General features: G+C 27.3%; 1 protein-coding gene and 1 long non-coding RNA gene across 8 annotated transcripts in view; one reads left to right on the top strand and one right to left on the bottom strand.

Annotated features, from left to right (window-relative positions):
• The window catches only part of LOC107454859 (cytotoxic granule associated RNA binding protein TIA1-like), a 975,013-nt gene that overhangs the window by 307,980 nt on the left and 653,458 nt on the right, over positions 1 to 13,575 (bottom strand). For 2 of the 7 annotated variants that reach the window (XM_016075333.3, XM_071188071.1), the window contains exon 1: positions 9,718 to 9,849. The exons of the other annotated variants lie outside the window; for them this stretch is intronic. In XM_016075333.3, the coding sequence (XP_015930819.1) occupies positions 9,718 to 9,787 (70 nt within the window). In that variant the 5' untranslated portion in view covers positions 9,788 to 9,849. Of the gene's footprint in view, positions 1 to 9,717; positions 9,850 to 13,575 lie in introns of those variants that run through there. 7 annotated transcript variants of the gene reach the window in all.
• Positions 10,037 to 13,575, top strand: part of LOC107457337 (uncharacterized) — a 41,143-nt gene continuing 37,604 nt past the window's right edge. The window contains exon 1 of the long non-coding RNA XR_001585822.3: positions 10,037 to 10,119. This is a non-coding gene — a long non-coding RNA (uncharacterized lncRNA). The remainder of the gene's footprint in view (positions 10,120 to 13,575) is intronic.

Here is a 13,575-nt window from a genome sequence, read left to right as displayed (position 1 = left end):
TATTTTTCTTTTTGTAAAATTATTTTTTTCGAAACAATTTTTAATTTTTTTAATAGCTTACTATTAAGTTTCGTCACGTAATTTCAAATTAATTATTTAATTTTAATAGTCTTATTATGATTCACATATGAGTTTTAAAAGGATTATTTTATAATCTCTACTTCATTTGTAGTTTTATAATTTTATATTTAAGCCTGCTAACAGTAACAATTTGATATGCTACGTTTGTCTAACTTTTCTCTAATTTAAAAACTCCTTTCAAGGAAAAAGTTTCGATAAGTCAAAGAAAGGTTTTACTTTTAGGAAATTAGGTATTTCGATTATTTGCGGTGTTATGACAAAAAACACTTATAATTATATAAATATATTTAAAACGTATATAAGAAAGATCCAATTATTATTCAAAAACATAACATGTGAACACATAACTTCTTAATTTATTCATATGTTAGGAAATCTTTATCTAAATGCAATTGTTAACGACTAGATATTTAATTTGAAAGAATTAAATAAAAATTTATCCAAATGAGTCATGAAAAGTTTACTATTTCATGTAAAATGATATTGTGTGTAAAGATATTGTGCAATTGGTTAACCAAAAATATACATAAATAATAATTTGAATTGTGAGTGATAAAAATTAATTGAAAACTGTAGTTTTTAGTAAAGCCTACTCTCCAACGGCTTTCGTCAAAAACTAGTAATTTTTCATAAAACTATAATTAGATGATTTATTTTTAAATTTTTTCGTTAATTGCTTTTTTTCCACTAAGTTTTAATTATTTCCAGTAAAAAACTTATTTTCTTTCATTTGTTCCTGCTTTTTAGTTTAAGATCCAATCTGTTTTTAGAAGAAAAAAGTTATTTTAAGTAGAACTGCTTCGTATTGCAAGGATTTTTTTTTCAAAATTATAAACCATGCTTATTTTTGTAAAAAAAAAATTGCCTTGTTCTTTTTTAATTTTTAATGAAAGGTATATACTTTGATATTAATATCATATTCCAGCATTCAACTCGCTTTATTGATCAACTCCCATGATTGCTACGTAATACTTTTGTTTTTTTTGACGATAAACTGTTTGTTATATCAAAACTGCACATTCGTTAAATGAATGATCCTAAGTTTTTTTATTTACTTTTTCATTGTCATAAAACAGATTTGGTACAACAAGTTCCCCAATTCTATTGAAATACGATTTAAACGTAATCACTTCGATAAGCTCGGTTCATGACATTTTCTTTAAAATTTGTATTCAATTTCTACTATACTTAAACTATAAAACTTTGCTAACTATAAAACCATGTAAATCTCTTTTGCCAAAGCAATTATTTTGAAATGAAGCAAAAAGTTGATTGTTAATTATTGCTTTAAGCTTTTAAATAATTATTTTGTTCTCGTTGATTTATTTTATATGAATGCACATATTACTTGAAGAAAAACAAATATATTTATAAATTTACGTATTATAATTATAGAATATTTATAACTGTATGATTTATTTCAGATCTAATGTTAAATAATTGAAAATTCAAATTAAATATGGAAATTAAATTGAATTATCAGTACAAACATTACAATGTTCTTAAAAGATGAATTTCAGTTTAACCAACGTCTCAATGATAGGTTTCGGTTCTGTTATTCATACTTATTTTACATAAAACTATGATTCACTCAGCCAAAAAGGGCATGCATGGAATTAAAATTTAATTAGCATTTTATTTTTATTTTAACCATAGTTTCGATCAAGTGTTTTTCGAAAGAAGTCTTTGTCCGTATAAAAATTCAAATCACTCACATGCCAAAATCGTAAATACTTCCTCTTGAATACTTCTTAAGTACTACTACTTGTTAACGATCACCGTTTGAGAAACCCTGATTTTAGTCAAATAATAATTATAGTGTTATTTAATAATTTACAGCTGCAATGCAACCATGAAAAGTCTATAAGAAAATTACGTACAATTATAAGTTAGAAAAAGATAAATATTGTTTAATCTGACATTTTATGAAACTATAAATATGATAAAATTAATATTATATAAGTCGATTACATATCCTAATCATCAATATTTATAAATAAAAATTTTGCAAAAAATTGAAGAAAAACAAGTTTCAGAAACGTTTACAACATCAAATACTATTTTTACGCTAGAAGAGTCAAAGTAATTAGAAAAATCTCAAAATAAAATCATATAATGATGTATGAATCAATTTAAAAACGGATATCCTAATTAAACAGCTCCATATTGTTGAATTTGAATTTTTATTAATATTATAAGAAAGGAAGAACAGCAGGTTCCCCTTAATTTTAGAATAATAAATTGGTCAACAAGGTTTAAGAAGAATCTCAAAAAATCACGCTATTTTTTTAAAGTGTTTATTTTTCTTTAATTCAAGAAACAATAATTCAACTTAATTTTAAGTATTTCCCACTTGTAGTGTGTATTTATAATTTTAAAGTGTTTTATAGTGTTTTTTTCTGTCACAGATTTCAAAACCAGCATTTCATAAATAAATGAACAGTTAAAATTTAACATTTATATTTGTCTTACATAATTTTTATTCAAATATTATTCCCTAAATTTTATAGTTATCGATTAATCTTTAACTGAACAATAATTTTATGAAACTTATTGCTGAAATAAGAGAGTTAAAAAAGAACAAATCAATGTTTAGTACACAAATTATGGATTATTTATATGACTTGTTTTTTGTTCTATTAAACGGAAGGTTAAAAATCTAATTAATAAAAACAATGTAAAATATTTTTTAAATGTAAAATGTTTGCTGAAAAGTAGCTGTTTCGGTAAAATACAGAAAAAAGAAAAATAAATGAAAAAAAAATTTCTTTGGTTTAATAACTGCTCTTTAAAAGCTTTAATTAATAGTTAACAAACATATAAGAATGACATTAAAAGATATTGAATATTAAATAGCTTTATTTTAAATTAAAATTTTTATAACTCATTTCAGTTATGATTTTTTTTCAATAGTAATAATAATTATTTCAATGTATTTAGCTGTTACTTTAGATGCATAAGGGAAAAGATGTGATTTCTTCAATTAGCTAAACATTTTCAGAAGAAAAAACTCACAATAGGTTAGTTTAATATTTTTTCAATAGTAAGTTTCTTTTAAGAGAAGTGTGTGATTTGAAAATTGGACAAACAAATAAACAAAACTTTGATTGTTGAATTTATCTTACTAGTGCTTTCCTTATTAAAGTATGTGTTAGGAAAATAATATGTTTGAAGTGTTGTGACTTCTAGAAGTCCCCTTTCCCAAACTGTTTTTCGTGCTGTGCTAATATTGTACTACTTTCTAGTCATAGATATGCAATTGCTTTATGACTTACGATTGTTTTTCAGTATTAAGTTACATCAAACTTAGTGAAGGTTTACTCTAAGAAACAAATATGTGAATTAGCACTTAGCTGAGGGTATGGTGCTTTCAACAGATATAACCGTTAGAAAGTTGAAAATGGATACTAAATCCGTGACTTCATATTTTGGTATATCTTTTGCAAATGATTTACGAGGCTTTTGGCAAATTTAAATTTTTTAATTTTACCTTGATTTTAGAATTTTAGCTTGAAAGTTGTAACGTCTAAATATATTTCTTTCAACTTAGAAATGATTATTAGTATTTTTTTATGAAATAAGGAAGTCCCAACACCATTTTCACTCCTTCAACATTTTTCTCTTGCTCTAAATTTTTCTAAATTGTAGAAAACCTGGTTTACTCATTTTGAAAGAGTTATTGGTACATGTAATTTATATTTTTTAAAATTTTTTCTCTTCTCTCTTCGTTTATGAACAGTGCTTATTTACATTGTTTATCAACAAAGCGAGTCAATAAAGAAAGACATATTAATGAGCCAAGTAATATAATTACAAGATAGTATTTTGAATAATCCTCAGTTTAGTCTCGGCAGATTCCTCTTCATAGAAAACTACCAATACAAGGATATTTTTTTCAATGCTGCTTCTGAGAGGTATTTAAATTGTCTATTTAAAAAGAAATGTTAAAATATGTTAGTTAAATTTGCATCAGAAGCTAACCCTAAGTATCTAAGCCTAGACTGCCAGATTACAAAACAGTTAAACTAATTATTGTATATTATAAATCCGTTTCTAAAACTTAAAATTTCTGCAATCTTAATAAAGACAGGTTAATTTTTGTAAAACCTTGACATATTTAAATTAAGAGCTATTTCATTTTGTATTATTGTGTGTAACTCACTGTTAATTGTACTTTTAAAATGATGTTAATAACATAATCTATATATGTATGTAGTTTCGTTAGCTAAATAATCCTGGATACATTTGTCACTTCTTCGGTTGCTAACTGCGGCCAACAGAGAGTTATTAGGCCGCGAATAATGTTATTTCAACCCTTTTTACAACTTGAAATGGAGTAAAAAATTTCATTACAATACGTTATTGTTGAAATAATTCATGCGTGTTTCAAAAAAAAAAGTTATCTTGATATATTCTCAAGTAATGCAAATATCTCTGAATTTGACTATTAACTTTAAGCTTTGACTCTAATAACTGAACAAAATGTTTTCAATGGAAAACATGGAAAATATATGCTTAGTTATTATTGCGGATGAAAGGAAATGCATTTTAAAACATCTGTGCACGAGAATTTTGCCCGACTGCGAATTTTAAGGAACAGGGTTCGAGCAAGGAGAATGGCGAGTCAGAAATCACAAATTCTAAAAACCACTGGAAAAGGGAGAAAGAATAAATTGATTCGGAAGGGAAGTTTTTAAATTCTGAGAAAAAAGATGTTTTCTTTCTTTTCTGGATACATTTTTTCTTGTTTAATAAAAGCTCTTTGTAAGTTCAAAGCTGAGTTTTCATTAAGCTTGCTTAGAATTTTCTACAACGCACTCAACTATTCCAGAAAGACATTAAGAGCAAAATAATCCGCCTTTGAAGAAATAACTAACTGCAAGGCATCTTAATATCTTTTGTTAGCTGCCGATTAATCTGAAATAATTTTCAGAAGTAATTTCGAGTATAATATTGATATGCTCTAGTGTCTGTGTTCTTTTATTTACTATGTGGTGGATGATGAGTTTCGAAGGTATAAAACAAGAATCTGGGTTATTTCTCGTTTTGAAAACACACCCCGAAACTGATATTTTAATTGCCATTAAAGAAAAATGTTCTTAGTTTATCTTTTCAAATGTGATGCGCGCGTGGCTGGAAGATAATAATCAACTTTGAAATATTTTTATAACAATTTTCTTCTTCTTATACACGACATCTTTCCGCACTACAGCGTTCCGCACTACTTCTTTCCCGCACTGAAGTCTGCATTATTATGTATCATTGTGATCTTCTGCCAGTGTATTTTTATGCAATTTTGAATGTCAGTTATTTTTAGGACACCATATATTATCAAATCAAGTGTTCAGTGACATTCAAGTAAATTTCACTGTTCAAAATAGATCAGAAAATCAATTACTTTTGTTTCTTCATAACACTAAATTTGGTATTCAGCATCGGAGTTCAACATAAACTCCTATCGCTCCGAAAACCAAGTATGCATGTTTACAGTGAACAACATAATTCTGCCAAAATTGACAATTCTTATGAACAATTTAAACAAAGTTTTATGCTCTAATATAAACGTCTTTCGAGGCCATCTCATTAGTGCAAGCTCTTACTACTAGAAAGTCTGAAACATTCAATATGAAAGTATTTTAGGATAATATTGTCAAAAAATTGGCCTTTTCTTGAAAGCAAAATATGTTAAATTCGAAACAAACAAAAAGATCCTGGACTTTAAAAATTAATTTTTGAAAAACAAGAAGATGATACTAACTAGGTTTAGTATTCGATGGCAACTGAAATACAAGAACTGAAGAGAAGAAAATTGCTTAAAAGTTTTAATTTAACTTTTATATGATAGATTTGCAATAAAAAAATGTGTGATGAAGAAGTTAAACTATTCATTTTAAACAATTGTTATTGAGTGGGTTTGCGTATCATTTGATTATGTTTCTTAGAAAAATAACTAATATCTAAAAGAGCGATACAACTGAGGAATGCATTAAAAATATTTTTACACTGGAAAAAGAATGAAGACATCTTATGTAAAGCAAGTGATCTGCTTCATTAAGTATCATAATTTTTTTCCAACTTGACTAAAAAATTTTGAGAAATTCTACGAAATAAAAAAGAAACATAATAAGCGGTATTTAACAGTATCACATTTCAACAGCTCTCATAATATTTTATAAAAATTCAGTTCTAAAAAAAATGTTTTTCAGTAGTCTTGTTTTTAATAAAAATGAGATGATATCTCACTGTTTTTTGTTCTTAAATAATTATAAGTTACATATAAAGATAAGAGTTCTTTTAAAAAATATCCATATTTTGCTGTATTCTCAATGGGAAGTTTCATTGTCTGAAAAGGGAACGTGCTCGTTGATATTTCCATTGCATGCAACTTAAGTATTTCTTTTTGTCTTAAAATAGTCTCCACTTTTTTTTTAAATTTCTGCACTGCTGGAATTTTTATTCTAAAATCACGGTAAAATAACCGTCAACAGTCTGTCCATCCAGTTAACCGTAAAGCTCACGGTAAAGAGCCTTATGCTTTTCAAACCGTTTACAACCAGTACTGTTATACAATTATGAATACAAAATAACAAGTTTTTTAAAACCATTTACAAGTAGCATGGTTTCAAAACAGTAAAAAGGGAAATTTAACTGGACATTGGAGCTACGCTTTTTACATAAATTGGGGAATGTAGGACACTGAAAACTCTTCATGTGTTGAAGAGAAGGGAGAAAATATTCGGATGCCAACGCTGGGACTGGAACCCTCATTCTGTCGAACTTGAGACTGACAGATTAGCCCTTTCTGCTATAATATGAACCCAGATGCAAGGGACTAAGTGGCTTCATTAGGTGGGCTTAGTTGGTGCTATAAAATTCTGGTTGTTTAACCGTATAAGGGGAAAGCAGTTTTGAACGATTTTTCTCACAGTCAGAAGCTTGAATACCACCTAATTTATAGATATTCGACTGTTTTGTTTGAATATGGTAAAATAACAATTAAATTAATCAAATAACAATTAAATAAATTATTATATAACCACTTGTCCTGAGAAATTTCAAACAGAGCATATATTTCCCCATATAATCAGCAATGAAAGTGTCCATTTGTAATTTAGACAATGGTGCGTTTTGAAATTGGTTGGAAGTTGAGGACTTAGGGATTTTTTGTTGGAAAACTTTAATCGTTATATGTTCTAACAATATCAAAAGTAACGTTTATATTAATAGTTTTGTAACAAAAAGTCAATCTTATCACTTTGAGTTTGAAATAATTATACTTAATATCTTTAAACGTTTATTTCAATCACGTGCTCTGTTTTGATGAAATGCTTCTTCAAATACCAATTAATAAGAATACAATCTGGAATAGATTCAATTTGATTAGGGTCAGCATGATGTATGAGCGCATTGATCCTCTGCATGGATATTTTTGGATTTTAAGACTTGATTGACTAAGTTTAATTTTTATTATTAATACTAAACATTAAAGGACTTAATAAATATACATGAACCCCTATTCCTTTTTTTTAAAAAAAATTTTAAAAAATTTCAAGCACTTTTTTCTTTTCCCTTTATCTGAATATTCATGCATGACGCGGCGTATGCAGAGTTGAACATATAATTAAATATGCACCTCACCTCATCTATAATTTTGTGTTAAGCGTAACACTGTTAAATATCTGCTTACTTTATTTAGACATTAATTTATTAACATAAAATTATACATAATAAAGCTTTGAATAACATATATATGACTATTATGATTTTTCAAATCACATGACTTCAAAATATAGAATTTTTTTTTACATGGAAGCAAATAATTGCTGAGGTTTATTACACCAAATAACTATGATCAGGTTGAGGTTTAATAAACCAATGTTGAGGTTTATTAAACCAAATAACTATTCTTAGTCAACAAAACTCTTGTCAAGCTAGTCAGAAGCTTGGGCGATGACACAACTGGAGGAAAATCCTCACACTATTTGAGAGAACGATTTTGCGGAGTACTTGAAAACAATAATTGGGGAAGGAGATTTAACTTTAAGCTACGCAAGATTTATAAACAACCCGATATTATTAAATACAAAAAAATAAATATAATGAATTGGATGGCCCACGTGACTCGGATGAGAGATTGCAATATAATAAAAAAGATGCTGCTTTTTAAGCCCACTGGAACAAGAAAGCGGGGAAGGCCGCGGTTGAGATGGGCTGACTCCGTGGAGTTTGATTTTCTTGCAATTAATGAAAAGAATTGGAGATCAAAGATAAATCGGAACTCAGTGTGGAGAAATCTTCAGAGGAAGGCATTAACCCATATTGGCCTGTCTGGAAAACTATGATGATGATAAACTATGATCAGGTTCAATAGAATGCTAGTTTACATCCTCACCAATTCTCACATCTATTAAATAAGCTAACAAGCTTTTTCTTTCATCAAAATTTTTGGCTGCATCAAAGCTTATCTAACATTAATTGATTGGTATGTTTGAATTTGTAAATTGTTGTTTTAGTGTTTGACTAAATGTTTAGTATTAATATCGTTATCCGTAAATACATCACGTGGCTTATTTTAAAAGTTAGTTAGAGGTAAAGAGTTTTCTTTAAATATTTTAATTAAATCAGATTAGTTTTGTTTAAATATGTAAATTCCTTAAATATTTAATAAAACCTACTTTTATCGGGATATGCTTTATTTAAAACTGTGGAAAATATGAATATAATGGAGTTTTAGAATTGGTAGATAAAACTAGCTTTAAAAAATATACATATAATTATAATAATAACTCTAACAGAAACTAAAACGCGCTGATAGTATTAAAAACATATAAGCTGGTATATCATTCCTTACGTTAATTGTTAATCTAAAACTCTTTAATTATTTGCTGTGATTAATTATAGCTATTAATTTATTGAAAGGAAACCCTTTGGAAACTGAAAATTATGCTAACAATTAGAGGAAGTAACCTTTAATTGTTCAGTTGTTGGGCATTAACTCATAATTAAATAAATATATAAAGACTAGTCTTCTTGATAGCAGCGTTTTGACATTCCTAGACTAGGAAAAGAACATTCTTCACCTTCCTCACTCTGTTATTTATTTCAGAATTAAATGATTCCCGTTTTTCTAATTTTAAACACACTATTTATCACTGTCTTTAATTCAAATCATTTTGCAGGAAATTGTTTTGGTCTGTTTTAAATGTAAAACAGTATGCAACCGTATTTCCGAAAGAATTCCTTGAAACAACCCAATGGAGCTTATTTTAACTGTACATTTCTAGAATGTATTTTTTAAAGCCTAAGTTGTTCAATATTTTAGATAAAGAGCATCTTAGAGATTGCATATTGAGAAAAATTTAAAGAGAAGGGTATAAGTTGAAAATATCGATGGTAAATAAGGATATTTATTGTTGTCTTCCTACAAAACTTGGTATCAACACGCTTAATTCATAAAAATTTAATCATGTTACTTAAAAAAAATGTTCTTTTCTTCAAACCAATTTGTTTACGACTTTAAAATAGAAAATATGCCGCAAATTAAACATTTATTTAAAAAACCGAGCTTTGAAAAGTTATTTTTTCTTCTTTTAAATTCAAAACCTAGGATTAAAATAGAATATGCCATAGGCTTACCTGCTATTTTTTTAGTTTCAATTCTAGTTTCAGTTTTGCAGGGGGGTGGCATGACCATTGCAGAGGTCATTTCTCGTGGGGGCACGGGACGTCCGTACTGCAAGAGCACGTGATCCCAGAGAATCGGCGGGCCTGCCACGTTTATTTCGTTGGCTTTCACTCCAACATGCGAGGATACAAGAGTAGCCAGCTTTTCTAGTTCTGCTCTTTCGACTCACTGATGGGCTTCAATTCTGCTTCTATCGACTGCGACTCTCTCCTCTTCTGATTGGATAAAAATCCTCCATTCGCCGACCACGACGCGCGCTGCCCAGAACACGTGCTCTCTCATCAAGACACATATTTTCTATCGAGCACGTGGTTTCTCATAGTTCGCTTCTATCAGATTATTGTTTGCGACAGGTACGTTTATTTTTTCAGTTACAAAATTATATTACTGAAATATATATATATATATATATATAGTAGAGTCCCGATTATCCGAGCCCCGGTTATCCGAGTTTCCGCTTTAACCGAGCTATAAAATATTTCAAGGATTTTTTTTGTTCTAGTTTATTTTTAAAAAAACCGCTGAAAAATAAATCTGAATTTTATCTTCCAGACACTCAGAAAAATAAAATCCAACAACTTGGTCTGATGAAATCATCGTTAATATCGTCAATAATGATAATGAATCTAGCGAAGATGATGAAGACAGTGATTATTAAAATCAACATATAAAAATCTCTCATACAGATGGACTAAAAGCTATCGAATGTACTATTAAATATATAGAACAACAAAAAGAGGCGACACCAGCCTTCCTGTTATCCTTAAAAAAGGCGAAACATTACTACAGAAAAGCGCCAAAGTTACGTAGAACGAAAAACGATTAAGGACTTTTTTTAAGTAAAAACTATTTAATTCTCGTAAAGTATGCTTTTTGAATGTTTTTAAGTAAACTTTTTAATTATAATATGAATTGTATGTGGTATACTCGTATACATTTTGTATTCCTTAAATATATTACATATATACCTTCTCTTTTTCTTTCCGTTTTTATACTCTTCGCTTTTACCGAGTTTTTCAGTTATCCGAGTTTGTTGCGGTCCCCATTAACTCGGATAATCGGGACTCTACTGATATATATATATATATATACATATTTCTGTAAATACTTTTCTTAATTTATTATTCAAAACAAAACGCTTTCTCTCACTTTTTATTTTGGTTCAAGTATGCATTAATTATAAGTAGGACATTTTTCCATTTGATCTTTGTAGGAATCGCGACCTATTTAATAAATCAATTACAATTAATAAGATTTCCCTTATTCCCTAAAACGAGACATTTAACGGATTTTCCCAAACCTTTAAGGAACAGCACGACGATTTTGTCTCACTCTCTCTCTCTTCTCATCATCACATAATGCTTAAATAAAATAAATTTGCTCTTTTTAAAATCCTGTGCCTGTTTGTTCTGCTCTCATGACTGCCATCCTTATATATATTTAGTGACATCAATAGTAACAAGAGGCATAAAAATATAGGCATTTATTTAAAAAAAATAAACTACAGATTTTACAAAAAAAAAATCGAATCTAAATTAAAAATAGCACAAATGATTAAAAACCTGAACTTTGGATAAAACAGATTCTCTAAATATTTTTTGGCTTCTAAAATTATTTGATTCTCTAAGAATTTTGTGATTCGCTAAATTTTTTTGACCTATATATTATTTTTCCATGTCCTTTCAATTTATAAAATTGTAAGCATCCCATTTAAACTTCATAGCCTATTTAATCTTAATGATATAATAGATGAAGAAAAATGGAAATATATTGTTTAAATAAATATAAACNGCGCCAAAGTTACGTAGAACGAAAAACGATTATGTTTTGACCTATATAAATCCTTTCAATTTATAAAATTTAAGCATCCCATTTAAACTTCATAGCCTATTTAATCTTAATGATATAATAGATGAAGAAAAATGGAAATATCTTGTTTAAATAAATATAAACAACAATTATATTCTATTTGATAATTATCGGTTTCAACAAATTATTTGAGTCCATATGGACAATTATTTTAGCATTATAGTTTAAATATCTTTTTTTTTTAATCCAAGAATGTTTCTTTCTCTATTCGTTAGGACATTTGATAATTTTAATCTACCTTTAAAATTGTTCTTTTTCAGGTTTATTGATGATATTTTAGTTACGATATTTTATTTTTCCATGTCAATTAATGCTTAATAGAACAAGCATTTCACATTTTTAGCTAAATTTCTAGATTTTAAATATAATTTAAGTGAAGATAGACAAAATTTCTTGAAACTTTTTGACAAAAGGCTTGAAAGCGATTTTCCGATAAAAAGTGTAGTGATTTTTAATTGCATTTTAGCCAATAAATTGTTACGCAATATAATAACTATTCTTAAATTTTACAGGAAATATTCTAATAATTAGGAATTTGTATAAGTGATTGATGAAATTAAAACATATTTAAATATCAGCAATTTTTCTTCTTCATTTTTTCAACTTTATTTTGACGAAATTATTAATAATTTAGGACATAAATTTAGTTAATTTTTTAAAGATAATATTAGATCTGATTTTATTTTAAGGTAAAAAAGAATCCTATTATAAAAAACTATTTTGAATGTCACTGGTCGGACTAGTTTGAACTTTTTATTACCGAATTAAACAAAATTTTATTTTTGTAACCTAAATTGAAATTTATTTTTCCAGTGTTTCCTGTTTTTCATCTTTATTCATTAAATGTATGAATAGGCAGACACCATCGATCACTGCATGTAGGATGACACCGATGTAATTTTTGTAGAATTTATTGCTATGAAAGATTGTATGATAGATTGATTCGGTTAAAAATGGTTAAATTTGATAAAACTATTCGTGATGCTTTTAATTTTGGTTGATGATTTAATCAGATAACAGCAAATTAATTTTAGCTTTTTTTTCATAAATAGCAGAATTCAACTGCATTTTGTAATTGTGCTAACGTTTTTACGTTCCTTTTTCTTTTCATTCTTTTCAAATCTTCATTGTTTTTAAAAATTGATTTCTGTTTATGTTTTTCAAGTGCATGGTTTTGAAATAACTCGTAGAGGATTACATCCTGACTAAAACCTCTACTTTTTCAGTTTTCAGTTTTTTTTAAATTTTTGTTTATTTAAAAAAAATTTTTTTCGTTTTTTTATGACTCCACGCAGATGAAATCCCAACAATGTTTAAAAGCAGTTATCTTAAATTAATCAATGTGCAATTTTTCAGAAACTTAAAAGCTGTATTAAAGTTTGTATAAAACTCAAGTAAAGAATATCAAAAGAATTTATTTTTACTTAAAATAAATTTATTTTTTCCCATACAATAATTGTAATGAGTCCGTCAATGCTTTGTTAGAGTCATGTTTGTCTTTATCCAAATTTTAATTTTCGTTGAGATTAGCATACAGTATATGGCTACATTTGTAGATTTTATAGTTTATATTTTCTTTTAAACATATCAATTTCCTAATAAACATCATAGGCTCATAGGTAATGTAAATGATTCAGCCTAGTTGGAAAGAAACTATAAGATTTAAAAAGGCAAACTATAATGGTTCTATTTAAATTTTTTTTTAAAATATTACATTATCTTTATATGTATTTTGAATAATTTTGAATAAGATTTTATTACGTTTTAAATTAAACTTAATTTATAATATTTTCATATTTTGCCTTAAATTCTCTACCTATAATCTTTGTAATCTTTGCTGATTCATTTAATTCAGAAAATATTCAGTTTTATCTATCCTAACAATTTAATATTTAAAAAAAATTTGCATTTATAATATAGTAATCTCTCTGTATATATAT

This window comes from Parasteatoda tepidariorum, chromosome X2, assembly GCF_043381705.1.
Source record: "Parasteatoda tepidariorum isolate YZ-2023 chromosome X2, CAS_Ptep_4.0, whole genome shotgun sequence".
NCBI lineage: Eukaryota > Metazoa > Arthropoda > Arachnida > Araneae > Theridiidae > Parasteatoda > Parasteatoda tepidariorum.
Note: the sequence above shows the minus strand (reverse complement) of the source record. Positions and strands in the feature narration are given on the sequence as shown.